Source organism: Phallusia mammillata, chromosome 7 (genome assembly GCF_965637545.1).
Source record: "Phallusia mammillata chromosome 7, kaPhaMamm4.hap1.1, whole genome shotgun sequence".
Lineage (NCBI taxonomy): Eukaryota > Metazoa > Chordata > Ascidiacea > Phlebobranchia > Ascidiidae > Phallusia > Phallusia mammillata.
The window spans coordinates 20,932,405-20,955,075 of record NC_137258.1 but is presented as its reverse complement, the minus strand read 5'-3'; the positions used below and the strand labels follow the sequence as shown (position 1 = coordinate 20,955,075).

At 37.2% G+C, this 22,671-nt stretch overlaps 3 protein-coding genes across 4 annotated transcripts; 1 reads left to right on the top strand and 2 right to left on the bottom strand.

Moving 5' to 3' along the window:
- Window positions 1-1,428: 1,428 nt before the first annotated feature.
- On the bottom strand, window positions 1,429-8,918 carry LOC145239630 (alpha-tectorin-like). Its single transcript, XM_080102996.1, has 11 exons — window positions 8,765-8,918; window positions 8,135-8,191; window positions 7,664-7,733; window positions 6,843-7,017; window positions 6,319-6,473; window positions 5,438-5,609; window positions 4,513-4,589; window positions 3,520-3,700; window positions 2,514-2,627; window positions 2,037-2,142; window positions 1,429-1,854 (listed from the first exon to the last, which is right to left on the bottom strand). The coding sequence occupies exons 1-11, from the start codon at window positions 8,829-8,831 to the stop codon at window positions 1,664-1,666; spliced, it is 1,365 nt and encodes a 454-aa protein (XP_079959122.1). The 5' UTR covers window positions 8,832-8,918; the 3' UTR covers window positions 1,429-1,663.
- A 3,029-nt stretch (window positions 8,919-11,947) lies between these two features.
- LOC145239441 (uncharacterized) lies at window positions 11,948-13,064 on the top strand. The gene is made up of 2 exons (XM_080102760.1): window positions 11,948-12,363; window positions 12,710-13,064. The coding sequence occupies exons 1-2, from the start codon at window positions 11,992-11,994 to the stop codon at window positions 13,019-13,021; spliced, it is 684 nt and encodes a 227-aa protein (XP_079958886.1). The 5' UTR covers window positions 11,948-11,991; the 3' UTR covers window positions 13,022-13,064.
- A 1,677-nt stretch (window positions 13,065-14,741) lies between these two features.
- Window positions 14,742-21,671, bottom strand: LOC145239199 (MFS-type transporter SLC18B1-like). 2 transcript variants are annotated; one of them, XM_080102484.1, is made up of 11 exons: window positions 21,615-21,671; window positions 21,022-21,156; window positions 19,901-20,374; window positions 19,354-19,523; window positions 18,336-18,552; window positions 17,875-18,005; window positions 17,071-17,263; window positions 16,441-16,640; window positions 16,296-16,370; window positions 15,983-16,079; window positions 14,742-15,442 (listed from the first exon to the last, which is right to left on the bottom strand). In XM_080102484.1, exons 2-11 carry the CDS (start codon window positions 21,121-21,123, stop codon window positions 15,299-15,301), a joined length of 1,803 nt encoding a protein of 600 aa, XP_079958610.1. In that variant the 5' UTR covers window positions 21,124-21,156; window positions 21,615-21,671; the 3' UTR covers window positions 14,742-15,298. The 2 variants fall into 2 exon arrangements, with proteins under 2 accessions (XP_079958610.1, XP_079958609.1); XM_080102483.1 differs by lacking the exon at window positions 21,615-21,671 and adding an exon at window positions 21,279-21,448.
- Window positions 21,672-22,671: the final 1,000 nt, after the last annotated feature.

Below are 22,671 nucleotides of genomic sequence, written 5' to 3'. Positions count from 1 at the left end.
ATTAAAACTGGACAAACACTAAAAGTTATTGTTCTCACACTCCAAAACAACAAACAGTTCATGACAACTATTGTACAAAAGCAATAGGTGACTTTTATGCCAACGACGAATTTAATGTGGCTGAAGTCAGTCCAATATTTAACCTCAAAAGACGCAATTATGTGACTTCACTCAGTCAGTTTCTCTACCTCTCAGCCTTTTTTACGCATGAGAAACGTTCGCCGCATACTCGGGACATCTTTCTTGCCGCAGCCTTTGTTTTTTGTCACCTGCCTTTTTCGTTTCGCCGGCAGCCAATTGGATCGCCACCCCCTAGTGACGTCACAGTGCGACAATCAGCTGATGTCTACCACCCCTCTGCTGCTGAGCGAGGTCAGGCTGTCAACACACCGTTGTCACGCGCAAATCGGACGAAAACGGCCGCAGATTTCGGGCCATATAAACTCCACAGTCAGTCGGAAAGGAGCACATGCGGCCATAATACGTCCCACAGGCTAATCAAAGTTTCTGACGCTTAAAGTGATAACGTAAGTTTTTGTCATTTTCCAACACCCTCTCAACCAAAAAATACTTGTCAAGGCATATGTAGAGACTAAAATAGATGCATGATGTATTATACTGACATTTCGACCGCTTGTAAGTTGTTGTGATTTGCCAAAATGATTTTAAATCTGAGAGCGAATTGAGGCTATTTCGCTAAGTAAAGTAACACAGTATAGCGACACAGTTGCAACAAGCCAAGAAAAAGCTGCCAACGTTGACGCGTTTTGTAGCACAAAAAAGTTGTAGCCACATTTGTTGCATAAAAAATCAAAACGATGCAGCTTTGTCATATGAAGCGTTATAAGACAAAAGCTCAACAAAAGTTTTTGGTGGTGGGATAGACATGGCATCTTTGAACCCTCTGGCTTCACCCAAAGCCTAAACAATATATGACGCAAAATTCTCTGTTATATTTGTCGCCCGTGTGTTGACTGATAAAACTGATTTTATCAGAAATGCAAGTTTTGTGCGTTGCCTTGGCAAACGGTTTTTGTATGTTATGATTTCATGCACTGCTCAATTGCCCTACCTGGTGGATGCTAACGAGTAAGTTGCTGGCCACATGTGGACTTCCGCCTGGTTTGCACATAAGCAGTATTTGCCTCTTTAAACATAACGTACTTTTGGCCTGCTTCACATGATGTTTCAGTATAATGCACTTTTTTAGCAGTCCTGTACATTGCCCCCTAATAACAATACAAATGAACGTGTATTTTACATTGTAGTGCTTCGAGTTTGAACATTGTTTTGAAACTTGGTTTAAGCGGTTACAGGGGCATATTTTGAGCGTGCATATTTGGGTATTTCTGTATGGTTACTTCAAGAAAAAAACGTCACTTTTGCTAAGGCAAACCTCTTTGGCTTGTATTGAAATTTGAAAGGTCATTGTGACAGTTTAATGATCTTGTTTATTGGCATTCAAACAATACTTTCACACAAAAAAGCTGTAATACGCGGACACAATCAGAAAATCTTGTTCTTATTAGATTTGTACGAAGTTAAATTATAGCTGTAGTCATTTTCTGTTAGTGGACTGTACTGCAAATTAAGGAAAAGATTAAGTGCATTGTGATTCAATAAACACATGTACAAGTGCTGTACTGTCACAAGCATATTTTGTTTAAATTTGAACCGCTTGACCTTCTTTTTTCTGCTTCTGTAAGTAGCCGCACAAGCACAACAATATAACAAGTAGCGCCACATTGCCAATCATCAGATATATCAAGCTTTGGCTAAGCGCTTGGGTGTGTTCTTGGATCGCCTCAATGTTTAGAATGTGCTCTTCGGTATTGTCAACCAGCTGTTCATAACCTACAATAGAAAACAAGTGTGTTTTCGGATGTAGCTTAAAGTAGGAAGTCAGTATCAGGCTAGAAAAATTACACATAAGAGTAGAAAGACAAGGAAATATGCTTACCAATAAAGACTTTTAGGTCCCTAATAACTAGTTTGAAATGTTTTTGGCCCAATGGGGTTTAAAAATCGAAACTTACCAATGCATGTTTTGTCGTCAATGTCCAATACCAGACCTGTTGGGCACGTACATATAAGTTGATCATGTGAATTCACAGCACATGCGTGTGAGCAGCCGTGATCAACCTTGAAAAAACATATGACCGTCTAATTTTAGAAATTCAACAAACTCAAACAATTTCTAACGCAAACAAAATACTTCTAAAATTTTTGTTTTGTGATTCATCGCCACCAATAGATATTACATAACTACTACCGAAGATTTTTGTCTGTAAAACGGAAAGGCTTTTTAAAAATATGTTTTCAACGAAGAACTAATACAACAGTTTGGAAATGTTTGGTCAAAAAGCAAACAGATATTATTCGTAAATTTATTAAAAGTGCGAGTATTTTTGTTTAACTTAGACCTTACAGGCTTTTCGTTGGACCAGTCCACAAATTTATTCATTGCCCTAGGAAACCACAAACGGCACAGACGGAGGTTCATAGCAACGTACCTGACGACACTTGTTTGGCTCGCTTATTTCCAGCGGTCCAAAGGTCACGTGACGTGTGTTGGCGCTTTTTGCTGTTTCAGAAAAGGATCGCTTTTTCCTCTTTGCATCGCAAACCTGAGAAATAATGTTCATTTTTTTGGCGAAGTGTTTATAGTATTACTCCTAAAACCTATTTTGTAAGAACTCTACATGCGGATCGAACGAAAACAATGTTGTAGGATTCGGGAATTGGGTTTCTGACTCCAAAATTCTATTCTGTTTTATTACACAACATTGTACAAGAGGCCTATTGAAGTCGTGTAGTACGGAATCAGGCGGTCAACAAGCATTTCCACATGGCAATTAGGCATAGTCAAGAAAAATCTAGCCTGTGGTGGGGTTTAACCCATGACAAAAATCTTTCCGGGGCTCGCGCACAGAGCCGGATTAACCATTAGGCAAAGTAGGCACGTGCCTGCAGGCCAGTAAAAAATCCAGGCCATTTAAACAACAACGATCTTTGCGACAATGATTTGGCAACACTGATAATTCTAATTTTTTTGTTGGCAACCCTGATTTTCGGGCCACTTATAAAATTGACTACAGGCCAGCAGACCCTTAATCCGGCACTGCTCGCGCATAGGCCTACACACTAAGCTGCACAGGCTCAGATCAATTACAAATACACATATGATGGGGAAAACGATATAGCAGAAAGCAAATCACTATTTGGAAGGGGATTTTGGACATAAACAGTCATCAATCACCAACTTTTATTTAATCCAATTTTTGTACCTAATCAACTATGGCTACAATTATATGTTTTAGTTTGGGCCTGTAATATAAGACCGCGATTACTAACTTGCATCAAACGTCTTGTTTTGTTTAAAAAAAATACGCCCTCTTTAGATGAAAATATAATGTTTTAAATCTTCCAAAAATTTTTTAATTGTAAAATCTGAACAACAGAAACACAACGGTATCTTGAGGCAAATCGGACCAGTATTTCTTTTAATTGTCCACGTACCTGAACTTCGCACTCTTCGCCATGACCGTCCCGAGAACACACATCCATTATGCAATGCACGTACATTGGGGTACGTGGGGCCAAAGTCTGGTAGTAAGCGCCAAATGAGAAGTCAAACAAACGACCGGTGTTATAAAACACGACGTCGTTTTCATGCTGTTCTTCCTCCGAGTTGGAACACCTATAAATAAATGTAAGTCGTTAGGTGTCGCTAGCGAGTGCAAACGTATCTGTTTTATTAGAAAAGGCAGGAACTTGGCCGAATGGTCCGGCGCGCCTGACCCATATACAGACATAAAAAACCCTGATCGGGATTCGTCCCCGGGAGAGTCCTGGGTTCGAAACCCGTGAAAAAAAAAAAAAAAAAAAAAAAAGGCTGGAACAGTAATTTTATAATCCTATAAAATAGTTTTTCTACAAGAGAAAAATTTTTGGTGGATTTGAAAAGCAGGTTCACAAGGCTATAGTCAGTCTGTGTTTGAGAAGATTACAAGTGAAATTGGAAGTCGCGGTTGAAATGTAACTTAGCTTCGTTTAAATAGGGATTAACGTGCACGAATGTTACCAAGCTCTTTATTGCTACCAAATTTGAAAAATTAGAAATTAAAATTTGTTTTTTAGTTTTTGAAATCGCGTTAAAGAGGAAAAAAATCAACGACTTTTGCATTTAAAAAAATACACGTGGACTTCAAACTTTTCGACAATTACAGTTCAAATTTCTGCATTAAGTAAAAGTATACCTAGACCTGAGCTGCTGTGAGATGCATAAAGCATGTTTCACAAACACGAAATTGCTGGAACGGATTGTTTCTGGCAAAAAAATATGGCATATGATGCGTCCTGGCTCGTATAAATGCAAAAATTTGATCGTTTTGTATGAGAATTTAATTTTTCATTTGTCCTTATTTTTGGGTCTATGTCGATGGCAACCCTATGTATTGGATACTTCAGATAAAAATATGTGTGTGTATACTCAAACAGTTCGTGGTTTACCCGTCTGTTGTGACGATGTAGTCATTGGCAAGTGGTTCTGTTCCTTCGGATGCTGAAGAAACCCAGCAAATTGAATTCTGCAACAAAACAATATCTTTTACACAACAAATTTGTGCTATACGTTATATAAATATCATCTCACATGAAAATTACCAATTTCAATTCAAAAGTTTGACAGAAATGTCAAAATTTCGGTTTTGACGTATCTTTTCAGAAAATACGGTGCAATATTTGCAGTGGTGGGATTCAGTCGGTTCGCACCGGTTCTATAGAACCGTCTCACGATTTTTTATGAGATCAGCGAACCAGTTAGCATCACTGGTTGCTGTCAATGTACTTTTTGTAACAAAACCGGCTGAAAAATATGACGTTTAAGATAGAGAAAAAGCTGACAAAAAAATTGAATCCCACCACGGAATATATGTGTTACCATTTTAGGTATTTTCAAAACACCATACCAAATTTTTGTTTGCGAAAATACCTGGCCACAATGAAATGTACCAGAAAAAGACCGGTTCTGGTACATCGTAGCCCAAAAGGTAATAAATCGCTTAAAAGCAACCGACCTTTTTGGTTGTCTGTGAATTTTAATACTTTCCAATAAAAAAATTAAGTCGCTTCATGCAAAATAAATCATTACGCAAGGCCCAATGAAGGCGTCATACCGAACCACAAGCCGGTCTCCTAAGCGTTCCCATGAAATGCGAGTCTCGGAAAGACTCCTATCGTAGGTTCAAATCCCACCGCAGGCTAGCTTTTTCTGGTCTGTGCCTTGCCATGTAGGAATGCTTGGTGACCGGATTCGGTATATAACGCCTTCAATTGGTCTGGCGTACTCTGATTTATGAAGTATGCCGTGATCGCATGGACGCTGCAGGGCTGATCCAAGCATGAACGTATTTATACAGAAATAGTAAGTGTTTACCCGCATAATAAGGTCGGTTTCATCTGCGCTTTCCAGAGACACGCCGATGTATATTGGATTGCCAACCAGTGCAGTGCGTTTATTTGTAGTGGCAATAAACGCAGACGCTTGGTATCGTCTCATTCTCACAGAAAACATGCCAGTATTTGCGCCGACGGAAACGTCCCGGGCCCTTCAGCAAGTAACATTTTAATTAGATACTGTATAAAGCTATGAGAAATATTGAACAAGCGTTTCGTCCACCAGGTTGCATGTTTGTTATTTAACTGGTGTGATGCTAAACAAAATACTAGCTGTTTTTTCAAGAACTTGCATACTTCATTTTTAATACTCTAAAGAAGTCCTACCGTTCTGGTGAAAAATAACTAGTATTTTGTTTAGCATCATACTAGTTGAATGACAAATTTGTTAAAGAAGAGAAATATGTGATATAGTTAATTGTGATGCAGATGTTAATCATTAATGATTTTATTTTAAAGCTGTTTTGTTGTAAACCTATTTTTGTCCTTGTCGCTATAAAACAACCAAAAAAGTAGAATGTAAAAAATTTATATGCAATTATGACGTCACAGAAGGAAACGCTTCATGGAACTAAAATATATTGATGCAACTACTCCCAGAAAATGTCAAATTAGCCCTCAGAGGGTAATTATCCACAGGTTAAGAACCACTATACACCTACCAGTTCACATTTATTTTTGTTAACGTGTGAAATTAACGCGGGAAAGTCTGGGGAGTAAAAAAAAGAAAAAAACATATTATTTCAAGCATTTTAGAAAGGCTGTAATGGTTTCACGGCAAAATTTAAACTTTATCGTCAAAAAAAGTAGCGAAACATCATGTGACGAGTGACGTCGGTATAAAGGGAAACGAGTCCGTACCTGGGCAGCGGCTCTAGGTCAATGCTCGTTATGACGTCACTATCGTATACGCACTGTACGTCGACTGTGACGGAATTGTGACGGCTGATGACGCCTTCTCCTTGTTCGGGCACAAAACACATTGAATAATGGACGTATATGTCGGTGTTAACGACCTGTGAAATATAGTGAATAATTTAGCTTACTTTGGTCCTATGTTTTTTTAGAGTAAGATACTTTAGAGTAATTTAGAACTCTAAATATGACAACAGGTTTTCAAAGAAGCAGAATCAATCAATAATTCTAAAGAAAATATATATTTCGCCTATTGCCATCGTCAGTTTCTGTGAAAGCATGGATTAAAAACAACAATAAAATTAAGAATGCCTGTCAGAGGGTCAAATACCGCTCAATCGATTGATTTCACGTCGAAGTATTTAGGTTTGCAGACAGTTTTCTCAAATTGTGTTTCAAAATTGAAGCGAGTTTTTGTGAAGGTTTAACTTTGTGAAAAACAAATGCAGTACAAGATAAAACCAACCAACCTCAATGTTTTTTGAACAGAGACCAAGTTTTCCATACAATTCCAATTTGTAGTAACCATCTTCAATGTCGTCTGTCTGACACATTTCGTTTTCAAATGGTTCACCATTTTCGTCCACCAACACAACATGATCAACCAGTCCAAGTCCTTGTTCCTCAATGTAGGAAGCCGAAACACTACCAATATAAACCGTAAACGATCAGAAAAACTATATGTTAATGTTTTTTTACCCTTGAAAGTTTACCCATGAGAGAAAAGTATAGCATGGTTTGTTGGTAAATGGTCTTGAAGCAATTTTATGTTTGAAAACTGCCATAAGGCAAACAGTAAAAAACGAATAAAGAAGCTAGCCCTGTTATAACCTATTGTGCGTTTTGCTTTTTTGGACAAGGTGTGTTTCTTTTGTCAATGTATAGGTTTTTGCACATGCACTTGCCCTAATTTGACAACTGGAGTCAAAAAGACTTAATTACAGTTGCTTGCAACCTATCATTTTTTCGCAGCCATTCCAAGCCATGTTATCTGATCATGGTAATTTAACGTATTTATTTTAAATTGTTTCCTTTAGTTTTCCACAGAATTTAGTTCATGTAGAATTACGTTCAAAAAATAGGTTTCTGCGCAATAACTTTTCTACATTGCTATGCTAAGGTGAAAGATAATAATTATTTTTAGGTGCGTGGCATATATTTCATGATGAAAACACGTAGTTTAAGACTTACAGATATGTGACTCGGCCAATAACGCGAATACTTGTAACTTGAACCAAGGGCATTTTTACGGAACTTGAATTTAAGCACTTTTTTTTTTGATTTCACTTACTTCATGTCGACGGAGAACGTCCGACAATCCACATTGACCTCACCACCCAAATCGACGTCTTTAACCCAAACTGTAAAAAGTGCATTTATTTTAGTTACCGCTTTTTTGGAGGAGGGCAGAGTTGTAAGTCGGACCGGGTTTTTCAGGCCGGGTTTAGGCTTAGGGTTCTTAAAAATTGGGTCTGACTTAATACACTGTGTAAGTAATTTTGGCATGAGGCATGACATCCAAGATAAAAAAAAAAAAAAAAAAAAATTTCATCATGGTAGATTTTTTTAAAAGGGACATATTTCTCACTTGCAATTTCGGGTTTTGGTTAGTCCTGCAAAAACAAGTAGGTTTCTATGTATTTGTAGGCCCTAATTGTATAGAATCTATTGACGCGATGCCGTTGGTGATTTAAAAAACAGATGAAAAATTGAAAACAGACAAAAAGGTGTAAATGCAATCTTTAGCAAATTTGTAACTCACTGAAATCTGGGTCGTTTGGCGGCCATACATCGGGAATTCCACGTTTTTGTCGAACAGCTGTGACAAAAAAAAGTAATATCAATCAACAGATCGAGTAAATCAAAAATTAATTGTTCTAATCTACTTTCTAACCTAACTGTTCTAATCTGGATACTTGCTTAAAGATGCACAATGAATATTGACAAGGTTATTTTTTATACAGACCAATACCGTTTCAAGTCATTAAAGTTAATAAAAAATATTATGCCATTTAATTTTGTGCATAAGGTTTCTAATAGTCTTCATCTACAAAACAACGATATAGGTGATTTTATTTTTGAGTTTAAATACGATGGCTACACTAGCCAATGCGGCCGATCTCTCGTCGTCGTCACCAGCTGCACTGATGAGACCTTATAGGTCGGAACAATGTGCACTCTCTGCAGCTTATCGTTTATTGGCTCTATGCTTTTACATTAATACGAGTTATGTTTTCCTAAATATCTTGCACTATTAATGACAAATGACTTAATTATCTTCATGATTTTAAATCTACACACAAGGTTCATTTAGCCCTTAACCACAGGATGGTTCTATTTGTAAATGTAAAGTCTGAGGGTTGTTATATTACGAATCAAAGCAAATTTGTACCTGCTCCAACCGTTGCAATCAGAACAGCAACGATCGCAAAGTTTTTCATCTGAAGAAACATTGTCATTTTCCACCTCCTCCACCTTATAATGTCACTAAATTTGGTAATTAACAATAAACAGCTACGTCGTGTTTGATGACGTAGCTAATGGGTTGACCTATAAAATAAAACATGATTTTTTTGCTGAAGATGTTTTTTCTTTTAAACACATGCAGTTGTTTATTAACACTTCAAACGACATCAAGATTCTTTTTACTAACACAATCTAGCAACCTCAACTACATTAAATGCTGATTCAAAGTGGTTAAAATACAAGACATTTTGAAATATACTTTGCACTATAAATGATCACGTTCAATATCTTTCCTAATCTATAACCTAAACCGACCAAGATTTCTACCTCTAGCAATAAAACATCAACAAATATTATAACTACGGCCCTAAAGCTTCATCAGGTTATTAACAAAAAGGCAAAGAATCTAATCAGGTGTACTGTGTAGCGCTCAAACGTTCGTCGAGCATTTAGAACGGAAATCGTTGGGGATGATATCATTCCTGTTTCCGTCACAACGCATTGTTACAGCCTGTCGTGCGCTATTACTGCCGTACATCGTGTATACCAGTGTACGACACATAACCAATCTCTGTACTCTACTAATTGCAAAACCACCTTACACAAGCTATTCTTACTTGTAACTGAATTAGGCTTTAATTGTGTACCCAAGCTGTATAAATGTTTTCAATTTCTGCCTCCTAAAAATAAAGTTACTTTTGTTACGAAACTGCATAGATTTTGTGTTGTGTTATCGACATTTTACACATGTGTTTCAAAGTGTTCGTGTCCGAATGAAGGACTTCGTTTCAGCAGGTATAGCCTCCTACTAACAAATGGTATACATTTCACGCAAACAAGTTTGATATTTAAGCAGTAAGATTTGAAGCACGTTAAATGACCGTTACGTGATGTCAGCACAATGCAAATCTTATGTGACTTGCTGACGTCGAAAATTTACGATTTTTGTGTAACCTCCTATTAGTTTCAACTAAAAGACATACAAAGGTGACTATTTGGCCTGCTGGCTTGATTCTTAATTGTTTTGGAATCAGAAAATGTTTTAGGCCAAATGGTGCTTTTTTGGCCTAGAGCAGTGGTTCTCAACTGTTGGACCGCTATTGGCCCCTGATGACTTTTTGGGTGATTCACAGAAGGTTAAATATATGTGGTGATAAAATGCGAATAGTTGCATATAATTTATTGAATATTCTGTACGAAAATGTATATCCAAGTTACTGGCCATTTAGTTAGCTGTCAGTTGTTTGATATCAGTGCCCGAAATTCTGTGTTGGAGGAATATATCTTGAACCAATATGCTTGTGGTGGATGCTTTGCATATCCTTACTTAACGATGGACTGGCCCACGATATTCATTTAATTGAACTGGTGGTCCATGGTCTAAAATGAGTTAAGAACCAATATGTCTTAAGGTTCTATTGTCCACACATAATATTATGCGGCAACAACTTATAAGTAGCCTTCTTTGTTGCAAAGGAAATCAAGATACCACGTGGTTGGTCACAGTGGTCGGTTTCAAATCATCGGTAACGGTTTCAGGGGCCAACAGTATCAATCAGTCAACCGTATTTGTGAACAGATGCTTAGGGTCGAGTCTTCGCTAACACATTCAATCCCATTTTTTCTACCTTCGCTGAACCGTGACCAAACAATGAGTGACATCACAATAACCGTGTTGCGGTTTGAATTAGTTGGGAAAGCACAGAGCCGTTCGATTAAAGTTTTTTCAGTGTGTTATTATTGTAGGAAAAGTTTTCCTCGTCTATTAGCATGTAGGTTTGTACAGCACGGAACTTATAAATTAAGGGCAGTTGGGTCTGGTGAATGTCTAAAACGGTAATTAGATTATTTCAGAAGGAAGGTGAATTCAGCAAACACTACTGTACAAACACATTTTAAGCCGGTATCTATGACATAAGTATAAGTAGTGACAATCTACATATAGAGAAATGTGAATTAATGAAATTAAATAATTATACCACACTCAAGAATGTCTCAAAATTCACTGATTAAGAATTGTACTGATTCAAGGCGGTTTTAAGTCAAGCCTTCAAGACCAAAGTTTTCCCCAAACATAGAATTATTGTGGGGTTAACTTCGTATATTTAGAAATGAGAACCAATTTTGTGTCATTTTAAAACCAACCAAGTCTTAGCAGAGGCTTAAAACCGGGAATAAAACTTACAGTGTGCTAAAGAAAGTAAATTTTACGATTAAAACTCGCAAAGGGGTTGTTGAGAAAAAAAGGTTGGCTACCTATGGTCTATATTGAGTCTAGACTCTAGAGTTGATTGGTATTGAACAGCCCAAGCTAGCACACTCCAATAGGTAACTGAAAGCGAAGCATAAAGCTTGAACATTATACTTACGACACGAACCGACTATTATTAGTCGACCAAATTTAGGATGTAAATGGCCACACGTTATGCCCAAATGCACTTCAAGGGTTGCTACCCACACAGCTATATGACTATTCCAATAGGCCGTAATTTCAAATCCAAGTTGCGTAACATTGTAAGATTGCTAGGTACAGGTGGAAATAAAATGCTGGCTTGTGAACTGTATACTGCAGTGACTGTTTTGATTCCAGCCAATTGTCTTTGTGTCAAAAGGTTTTGTTTTTATTTGTAAAGAGCGATAGTGCATATGGCCCACTGTCAGGGGTGTAAAACTCTTATATATTGGTAACGGTAGGCTAATACGAAATATGAGCCGAATTGCAAGATATTAACGAATGTAAAAAAACTTTGAGTGTCTATAGTTAGTCATCTGTTTTGAACTCATTTACTGAAGTCATGGGACAAATTACAAATACTAATCGTATCTAATGTCTTTTAATGTCATATGGGTGACATTAGGCTTTACGTTTAAATATTTATAAACACATACTTCATTTGAGAATAATGATACTCTTAAAATAAACTGCTGCTAAATCATATAAAATGTACAGTCATGACTGAATATAACACCATTTAATTGTTTAGTTTGATTCGTTTAAACCTGCTTTAGATTAGAGATGCATACGCAAATTACTTACTTAAACTAACAACAGCGTAAAAAAATCGGACTACAGTTTCGACAAACATTTATGCTTCTGTTTTAGAAAAGAATGACAAAAGTTAGGCTAAATAAAGGGAAACAATTGTGATAAGCATGTCTGATGACGTCTCAACGCCCGGTTGCACAAACTGCCGAAGCTTTAGTCCGGAGCAGGACGGACCGATAGTGGCCATAGGGGTCATATTGGGTGTCGCTGCAATAATTGGAATAATCTACATCGCATGGGCCATCCGACGTACTAGGCGCTTGGCTAATTTACGCCAAAGAAGATCAGTGGAACAAAATATCTACGGAAGCGTACGACGGAAGGAAAAAGAGCCGGAAGAAAACATCTACGAGCCGATTGAACAATTTCGACCCGATTCGCCCTCTGAAATTCCCGCAGTTGAAGTTGAAACTCTCGATGTATCATTCGACACACCAAGAACATTTGAGGAGAGCGTGACAAGCGATTTAAGTATCCAGGTACGCTCCTCTTTGAAAAGTTTTGTTAATTCGGGAACGAATATGCTGTATATAAAGAAACGCTTTTGAAACCGTTGACTTCTGAATGCGATATATTTTTCAGTTTTACCACAAAGATAGTGTTTCCTGTAATATAAATTCGTTCGTTTAAATTAAATTTATTGAGTCGAAAAAATGCGAATATATTTAATACTTATGACAATGTTCATATATGTGCGGTATAGGTGACCAGCGATTACGACACACTCATATACAAATCACAGTATACGCCAGGCCTATAATGAAATTGTTAAATCAGCCGGTCACCAAGCACTCACCACATGTTATTACCAGTTATTTTTCACAGCCTCAATCTACGAACTTTGACCTCAATTCTGATCACGTGATGGTTCACTCCCAATCGCTGAGCTGTATCACAAACCACTGCATCGAGCGTTATCTTCCAGAAAACCGAAAAACTAGACGTGACAAGGAGTTATCGAAATCACTTGTAGATTTACGAACGTCTTATTCAAAAACTGATTTTCACAATACTCGTGCGCGTAGCAATATTGTTTTGAACGTTTCTGCGTCTGTTTCTTCACCCACTGTGTCTGAATCTGTTGACAGCAATATTTTAGTTCATTCGTATGGCAGAGACTTTGTACATTTTGTTTGACACTTTTTTTTTCGCATGTACTAGAATTATACACAGGTCTAAATGCAAACTGTTGTTGTTTCTTAAATAACTAATTTCTACTTTTGTAAAGTTGGAGGTAAAGGTGGCAAAACTGAGTACATGACATTGATGTTAGGTTCTGATTTACTAAAGACCATTTTTTTTTAAATATTTAGGTCATGTTGATGACAGGAAAACTAAACACTGTTTCACAAGTAAACAGGATTTTTCAATATTGCTAGCTGTAAAAACAAAAAAAGTTCTGAATTTGTAGATCTCATAAATAGGGGATTTTAAGGGCATTAAGAAGAATTCAATTCTAAAAAGATTGATTACCAGTACATGCAGAAAACCATGCAAAGTTTCAGCCGCAAAATAATAAGTAATTATCTACAAGTGGCAAAAAAGTGGTAAACATTTCTAAGACTGATCGATATTTCGGGTTAAAACGTGTTTAAATTGCCTATTGTGGCAATAATTTGGAATCTTAACAAACCGCCCAACGAGTTTACCTTTCACCATTGAGTTTGGACAATTCTAACAACACAATAGGAAGGCTTCGTCAACAAACAGAAGGATAATATAGCCTTGTTAGTATATGTGAGCATGCCCAACCCAACAGTACATAAGGGGTTGGCATGGGCGTTCCTTTAGAGTTAGATCTTTTGACTATCTGTCATGACTCTCATGATACACAATTCCTTTTTGTTGAGGTGACAAAGGCTTTGACAGCAAAAAAGAATATGTTAGCTGTGCAGTGGATAGTGACGTTTATAAAGATCGTTTGTCTCTGGAACAAAACGTTGTTATATCCAGTATTACAACAATTCAAGGTACAAAACCTTTTCAACGATGGTGTAGCAATGCATGTTTTATATTTTTGTGTATTTTTATTTTAGCGGCACATCTGACACGTCAAGGCAATTTTGTATTTACTTTAAACTCTAGCGGCCTTAGCTGTCGCGTTTTCTAAAACTACACGCCCTAGCACTTACGGAATCGCAAAACGTTTCTTGTATCCGCCTTCCGTGTACGATAATCATTTCCTTTGTTTCGGAGCGACACTACCTTTGCCCCGAGTTACAATGCCACGTTGTTGCTTACTATATATTCGCGTTTGCTAACCCAAGAACACAGTAGATATAGAGTCACTTACTTACTTATTTTAGACAAAGTTATCTCCAACGTTATACTTCACGTTTGTTGTAGTTTTATTTATATTTTGTTTAATAAACCTTGTTTTCAGTTCTAGTTGTTATTAGTCAGGTGTCGTTCAGAGTTCTTTAATTTTGGAGTCAGATCGCGCATATTCCTTCTTTAATCTACGTTGCATAAAACCGCATAAATCGGCCAAATTTCTTTTCATTTGCAACAACGGTTTGGTATCGTCAAACTGCAGTAAATTTCACATTTTTTTATGTTGTGCAACACCTAATCATTATATAACCGAACACTGTAAATCAGTGGTTCTTAACCGGTGGGAAATTTCCCACTAGTGGGAAATTTAATGTTTTTAGAGGGAAATTATGTGATACAGAAGTCACATACTCGGGCCCGTGGGTTGAAATTAACCGTTGAAAATTAATTTAATACAATATTTTCCGCAACAACATGTAAGATTAAGATCACTTAGTTTAACAAGGCGCATAAAAATCCAAAAATCGTTTGTTACGTCACAGAAATTACTAAAAGTATCAATGACCCTGTTATTGTTCGCAAATAAATGCATTTGATCTGTTTATTGTGATGCAATAAATGACTAACGCAAGCACACGGGATTTTTCAAAATTCCACACGATTTTACTTTCTCGCGAAATAACTATTCAAACTAAATAAGATTGCAGTATACCTTTAAGGTCCCAACCAAATCGCTTCGCTTCAATTATTTCGATCAAAGTAAACTTTTTTTGTTAATGTTGAGCACAAAACATCACCATAAAAATAACAGAGGGGGAAATTTGAACTTGGTGATTTACTTTAGTGGGAAACCACACCAAAAGGTTAAGAACCACTGCTGTAAATCAACACAAAATGTGAACCAAATACTGTCTATATCAATTTTTTGATGATTACATGATTGGACCTGCGCTGACTTTATCACATACAAAGTTGTGAAACCGAATTTGCCAGACAAATAATATTGTCATTTGGGTAAGCTAACAAGTTGTGGACAAGGCATAGATTTATTTTTTTGAGTTTCTAACAAACAAAGTTTTCAAACAATTCAGACCAAAATTCATTGTTGTATCAATTGTCAAAAGAACAACGTCACAATGGTTACTGAAGAAGCCGTTGGGTTTCGTCTCCTTCTGAAGTTTCCTGTAACTGCTGAACCGTATCCAGACAAGGCGGTGCTTTGCTTTTAGGCACGTGACTGCCAGTGTGCCAATCAACGACGTAGAAAATTCCGACGGATAGTACCTGTATGGTTTAAAATAAACTGACGCTGCCCTAATAACATAGTCCTTTAATTATTAGTTAAACAGAAACAGGGTTAGGAAACAGGTTTTGAAGTCATTTTTGAATAAATTATTTCTAACAAAATCCCATTCCAACACAAACAACCCTATTTGTAAACATTCATTTATAGCCGCTAGTGGTTTTGGGCCACCTATCGCTATTTACAAAAATACTTATGGCGTTATTGTGTCAGTTGCTGCAATATACTTTCAATTTAAACTGGGAAAATTAGCAAATAACTATCAATTTAAAATGGGAAAATTAGCACTAACTGATAAAAATACAGTAAAATGCCAATTGTCAAATTAAGCCGAATGTCCAAAAAATACACTGATATAGTTTGCCAAAGGAATTGCACGCTCCTAATGCTACGCTAAAGTATGTTTAAAAACCTGTGAAGTAACCACAAGCCTGAAGTTTTAGAGATAAAACAAAACATATACCGTCAAATTAACAAAAAAAAAACGTTGAAAAGCGTCAATAATATTTTGCACTGCTTACCATGATAAATATAAATGCAGAGAATATAGAACTCACGACCCGATAATCCTTGAAATGGTTCATTAGTATTCCTTCAACGGTGGGGCCTATAAACTCGCTAAAAGTATAAAACATTTTGTTATAAAACATTGAGTACATTTAGGACAATTTTGTTAGTCAATGTTATCAACAGTAGTTCTTTTTATTGGGCCCAGGAATGTAAATGGGTCAAGTATTTTTTTCGTTTTTATAGAAACAGTCAACGATCGGAGGCAAATTTTGTACAGAATTCCAAACATACATTGTACTTTCCAAAATACATGCACCGCCTTACCCAAAAAAGGTTCCGCCATTGAAAATCCCACCAACCACACCGGCTGTTACCAAATCATCAGCCATGCCACTTTCACTGTGAGACACAAAAAACGTCACTTAAATCGTCAATTAGTACTCTTCAGCTCTACCTAGCGGAAACTTACACTGCCGAATTTGTAAGATCGTTAAATATGGGCACCAATGCAGTACTGAGACCTATGCCAAGAAGACTCATGGAAAGGGCCACTGAGCCAAGAGTTAAGTCACTAAACTGGAAGAAATCAAACAATGGTGATGGACCGATTAGCAAGTAGCTGAATGCCGTTAAAAGACCTCCAATAATCATGCAAGTTCGTTCCGATTTCTGTGGTATAAAGTAAATTTAAAAACTAAGACTAAAATATAACACTGAAAAAATGAAACAGGGTATACAAAGCCCTAAAAAAACGACAAAAATTGATTGCAAACCACGGCTTTTTACTGTTGAATTGGTTTCAATAAAAATCTACTTTTTAATAAAAGTCTACATGCACGTTATCAATATAGTTAGTAGATGGCTAATAACTTTCTCTGGGAAGGCTGTTCGGTAATTTTTTTCCACAACTTAAAGACACATTTTTTATGTCGTCATCATCTAAAAATGACGTCAGCTCAATTATGTATGTTTAAAATTTGTAATGTGTAGAAACAACTTTTAGAACAAAAAAACACGGTAATTTGAATACAAAGGCCCTAGGCTTGTAATTCACACATATTGTTAGAAATTCACACATAAAAACAGTTGAGGTTCCGACCTTTGTTTTTGCGAGAAATCCGATGAGAGGGGCACACAGGATGTAGCCTGTTGCCAAGATGAAAAACATTGCACCGACCACAACTGGGGAAGCATTTAGGGCCTCCATATGCAAGGCAAGTATTGGCATGTTGAAATCCATGGCTGCCCACATTACACACATTAGGATTACAGTAGCTGCAATGTTGGGCTTCCTAAAAAAAAACGTTCATCAACGACAATACTGTGCTCTGACAAAAAGGGTGGAGCTACTAACGTTACGAACTCACAGTAGCCAGATTTATTTCCAGTAGGAGACGCACGCTAATATTTTAAATGCAATTTGTGTGAAAAATACTGACGGTTAGGGCTATCAGGGTTGGTCTGAGGTGTCACAATAATAACAATAATAAAATCAACCTAAAACCCCAGTTTTTATGTCAAATTTAGTCCCTAACCTTATCCCAGTGTCAGTGTCACTGTAAATTTAAATAACTGCGCTCTTTACGTAATCTATCGGTTTTTAGCAAACCTTTAGTAGCTCTACCGACAAAAAAGATACTATAGGCAAAACCGGTTAAACGGGACGGCTTTGAGGATCGCTATTTGTCAAAAAAGTAATTCCGGATTTTGGAAATTCCGGAAACTGCTTTTCAGCCTGTTACTTCCATTACACGGTGGGCCTTAATCTGGCTTTACTAAACAATACGATCAATCTTTTGTCAGCAGTTGAATGAGACCTAATAGATCAAAATGCTGTGCACTGCCAGTTATAATAAATGCTAATATAACCAGGTTTTAGCACGTTTTTACCGTTTTAAATTACCTAAGAAGAGTGAGAAAGTTGCCACCAAGTGTACTGGCTCCTTGCTCGTTGTGGATTGAATAATAGCTGACAAACAAGCCGACGAACATAATCAATCCCGCAACCAAGAATGGAAGCTGGAATCCACCTTGCTGCAAATAAATAACAGCTAAAAAAGCTAAAAGTCTTTGTCCACTAGGATAAAAGTTGAAATACAGACTAAACTCTCAGTGCACATTACACTTTGCTTTAACGCTTTGATTTAATGAAGTATAAGTGTTTTAAAATACATTGGTGTTTTTGTGATACGAATTTGTACAATGTGCTGCTAGTCATAAATTAAAAGAAATGAAATTAGACAGCTTTTAAGTGAAATTTAGACAGCTTAATAAGTGAAATTAGACAGCTTTAATACTGACATCTTTCAGACTTAATACCTTTTTTTAAAACAGCTTTAAGAACACCGAAACAACAGCTTGTACCTCATACAGCCAACCCCCTAGAAGTGGACCACCAATCATTCCAAGGCCGGTAAATACTTCCGAAATTCCCATAGCAAATGTCACACTGTCTTTCCACTCCTGTGCTATGATGACCACCGATGCGACGAAGTAGGCAGCGCAGCCTAAAGCTTGAACGCAACGACACGACAGGCAGGCAAAGACGAACATTTTCGGGTAGGCGATGAGATGCATTTGGCTGGAAATCAAAGTGCATTTTTAAGCACACACAAAAACACACATTATGTGCAAAGTAAGGCTTGAATCTACTTTAAAATACGCATATGTTACCTTATCATTTTGGAGTGGATCTTCGTGTTTTGAAGCATAGATTGCGTATTGTTTGCACTTTAGAAAAGTTACATATGCAGTGACTGAATAGATTGCGTTTAAATGGAGCCCGGCCATAGCGTTAATGGCGCATTTTATTAAAATATATTCCGCGAATTGTTATGTTTAAGTAGCTCATTGCCATAGTTTGTATTTTTGAGTAACCTGTGTTTATATTGACTGTAGTAATATTTAGACCAGTGGTTCAACCTTTTGTGGACTGTGGCCCCCTAAAAATGACTTTTGGGCCTCGTGCCCCCCTTCAAGTAACCCGGAAGGATCTGTGGCCCCTTAAAATATATAAATGGCAATCTCGTTTTGGAATTCGGTACTAATTTCGGCTTTAAACATCCCAAATACAGTAAACAAGAATCCGTAATCGTGAAAAACCCCAGTATAGACAAATAGTGTGTAAAATAGTCGATTAAATTAGGGAATAAAGTTAAAAAGAAAATGACTTTTAGTTGGTGTTTCTGGTAAAACTACACCCGTGGCCCCCCGGAACACAGCTCGTGGCCCCCTGGGGGGGGGGGGGGGGGGGGCATGGGCCCTGGTTGGGAATCACTGATTTAGACAATGGCAGTAGTAATATTAGGGTGTTGTTTACAATGTTACTGCTGGTTCAAAAGAGATTTGACTTTGCGCTGTAACATACATCTATTGGTTCTACCTGAAAAGAAATGAGCAAGCACTAGACAGCAGAACTCCAAATAGCAACAGCGGTTTTGGGCCGAACATTGGAATAAGGAAACCGTATAGAGGACAGAAAATGGTGTTGGCAATCGCGTAACTGCTGAAAATGAACCCAACTTCTAAATCACTTGCACCATGATTGATGGCCTGCAGAAAAACAACACATATGAAACGCAAATATAAAGTGTTAAATAAGCTGTTGATGCCATATATGAAGCTGAAACGAGTTATGCTTTACCAGCAGTTTTTTCACATATAATTGCAACATGTGTCATCATCCTGATGAAGGTGTCTTGTATGGGATGTCGAAACGTCGATTATTTATAATAAAACTGCTGGAAGAGCAATACTTTTTTACGAGGTGATAAAGTTTGATTGAATAAACACGAAACTTCAAGGCAGGTTGCCATCAACTTTCAAATTGAATTTCACACTGAATTTTGATCCCTTATAGAATACTAAAAATACTATTACAACAAAATTATAACTTGAAGTCTATTTAAATCCTAAACAGCTAAACTTACCTCTACACCAAAGAACGAAGACAGGATTGAAAAATTTGCATTCGACGAAAAATTGATGTAACAAACTGCTGCTAGAGCAATCCATTGCCTTCGTGTATACTGTGCAAGATTTCTTCTATTTTCCTTATCTTCACCACGCTTCAAGTCTTCGCGTTGTGTTTCGCTAGGGGGCAGTGCCGAGGGCTGTGCATAGCTTATAATGATGGGAGTACTGGTGCGGTGAATGCAAGGCCGCATAGGGACTTGTGCTTGCTGGTTGCGGGCACCGTTGTATTCATCAGATGGTGCCAAGTTTTCGGCAAAGTTGTCAATCGGTGTATGAACCAAACCCTTTGGACCTGAACCCACTTCAAGGTACTGACCCGGGCTACTGGCATAGGAGCCTGTGTTAGCACTCATGTAGACTGTAGTTGCTGTGCCAGCGGTTGAGTTGCTTACAACGGATCCATATGATCCCGGAGTCGGGTTTAGGACCTGAAATACCCAAAGGCATATTTTTTATGTAAGCTGTTGCTGCCAGGCATAATATTAAATTTATAGAGCTCTTCTGTCAAAATTGTTTGTTTTCATTGTGACAATATGGCAAAAATGGGTAAAATCTTCCACTGATCATATTAGCGGATTTGTGTTTGAAAAATAATTTTGATTTTACGTTCAAACGTTTTGAAACATTGTTTCTGTAGAGCTTGTTTATTTGATAAACTTAATAACGGTTTAGGGCTCATAATTTTTTTTTCAGATTTTATGTTTAAACTAGTAAATTTGAAAACGTATTACCAAACTTTCCAAGTTACTTGTCGCTATATATTTACTCCAACAGCCCAGCTTCATTCCAGTGCCCCACTATTTGCCCATTTATTTTCCTGTACCTTCGTCTTTATTGGAAAACATTTAGAAAACCGTTGCTTACGAATACGAATGGGAAAAATACATTCAGCTCATTTGCCATATCTTGTCATGTAAATTGGAGCCGGTTCAACTAATCTAATGCAGCCTACTTAGCAGATGTGAAGTTTGCCAATGACCAACGGATTATCAAAAGATCCATTTATAACACAAAGTGTTTGTTTGTATGGGTTGGTTTCATATCAGTTTATCACAAGTGAAATAATGTAACCAACCTGAATGTCAGGAAAGACGTGACGTTCAACCAATTGTGACGTTTCAGCAGCCTTAGAGTGCGACTGGTTGTGGTTCTCCTCATGTTGATTGCGCGACTTCATCAAAGGAGACGAAACATTTTCGGCGTAGTTCACCTATATGTGACAATCATGTAACGTTTGGCCTCTATCTTATGTTAAAATTTGCTCATTTGACAGCATGTACTTCTAGTTGTTCTTATATACTTAAAAACTGCTGCCATTTAACAAGTTTGTACCTGGCCTTGTGTGTGAGTCGGCATAATTGCAGTTTGTAAACCAAGCAACCTATATTGCTTTACCGACGATTTTATTTTAAATCCTATCTTTTAAACAACAACCTATAAATCTAACTGGTGTTAACTGGTTCTAGGTGAGACAGTTGCAAGTTCAGCGCTCCTTTTCGAGCAGTTGATTAGTCGTCCCCGCAATTTACTGCCGGCAAAAAGTGCCTTGCTCTTTTTTTCTGCCTTTTGAGGCCAATTAAGCAGGGGAAATTACTACTTAGTTCGATGCTTTGGATGCTATGAACCGATATAAAACTGAGTTGTTCATGTTCTCTGTGTGTATCTTACCTTACAAAAAATTTACTCTGATGTAGCGTTAAGTAGCAACCTTCCCAAACCGTACTAGTCTGGCTGACTAACCTTGATAATTTTCAAGCACACGGAATCCTTTATTTTGGTCCAGACCTTATAAATTTTGCTATTAGTCTGCAAAAAATCAAGTTAAAATATCAAAAATATTGTATAACTAGACAACGAACGTTTCATTTTGCAACAAATTACCGACATATAACCAATTAGTTCTCAATATTTGATACTTGCTTAAAGTGAAGGATAACCCTCAAATCCCTCACCAATACAAAGCGTCCATGTCGGAATTATGACGGAAAAAAGAGTACGTCACAAACAACAATGGCATACTGAATACTAGAATGTCCAAATTAGAATCTAACTGTTTGAAGTTGCTGAGTTAAATTAGCGTTTTTTGTTTACTGTGGTGAGGGCCCACGCTTAAAACCGCTAACATAATCGGTGGTTTGACGTCAACGACATCCTGCAGCACCGACAATCGATATGTTCTGGAGACAGTTGTGAGGTAACAAAGCTTTACTGTGGCGAAACGATTTTTGAAACAACTTCTAATGCACTCTTTTGTAATAAAATTTATGATTCTCGGCAAAAATAGCCTTTTTTCAAAAATCTAGTATAAACTTAAGACTTTCACTCCTCTTTAAACGGGTTTGAAAGTTCGACATGAGGCACGAACCAGCCTGAACCATTTTGAAACTGAAATAACCTGACGAAAACCTACTCAAAAACGGATATTCTTGAATTTTTGACCCCCGAAAACCTAAAGGCTCATAACTTATGAGTCATAAGTAAAACCATAATCACAAAAGTTTTAAAAACAAAAATCATTGTAACCTTGCAGCAATGACACTTCCACACACAAATGTGTTTTTTGAAAAATTACCTAGAAAACAAATTCTGATGGTTGATTGCTGTGACGTGCCGCTTTAAACGTAATTGCATATTTTCGTTGTCGATAAACGGTAGATTTATGAAATTGTGAATTCTATGATTTTTTACTACGTTTTTGTGCATGTGCATTTTTCAATGATTTCTA

What these genes read in the sequence shown, in the direction of transcription:
- LOC145239630 (XM_080102996.1), bottom strand. Translation starts at nt 8,831, where the DNA reads ATGACAATGTTTCTTCAGATGAAAAACTTTGCGATCGTTGCTGTTCTG. An exon ending in GCGAAGAGTGCGAAGTTCAG is followed by an intron (nt 2,628 to 3,519) that starts GTACGTGGACAA and finishes ATTATTTCTCAG; the next exon opens with GTTTGCGATGCAAAGAGGAA. An exon ending in AGCCAAACAAGTGTCGTCAG is followed by an intron (nt 2,143 to 2,513) that starts GTACGTTGCTAT and finishes TGTTTTTTCAAG; the next exon opens with GTTGATCACGGCTGCTCACA.
- LOC145239441 (XM_080102760.1), top strand. Translation starts at nt 11,992, where the DNA reads ATGTCTGATGACGTCTCAACGCCCGGTTGCACAAACTGCCGAAGCTTT. An exon ending in CAAGCGATTTAAGTATCCAG is followed by an intron (nt 12,364 to 12,709) that starts GTACGCTCCTCT and finishes TATTTTTCACAG; the next exon opens with CCTCAATCTACGAACTTTGA.
- LOC145239199 (XM_080102483.1), bottom strand. Translation starts at nt 21,302, where the DNA reads ATGCCGACTCACACACAAGGCCAG. An exon ending in CGACTCACACACAAGGCCAG is followed by an intron (nt 21,157 to 21,278) that starts GTACAAACTTGT and finishes TGTCACATATAG; the next exon opens with GTGAACTACGCCGAAAATGT. An exon ending in CTTCGTTCTTTGGTGTAGAG is followed by an intron (nt 19,524 to 19,900) that starts GTAAGTTTAGCT and finishes GTTTTTCTGCAG; the next exon opens with GCCATCAATCATGGTGCAAG.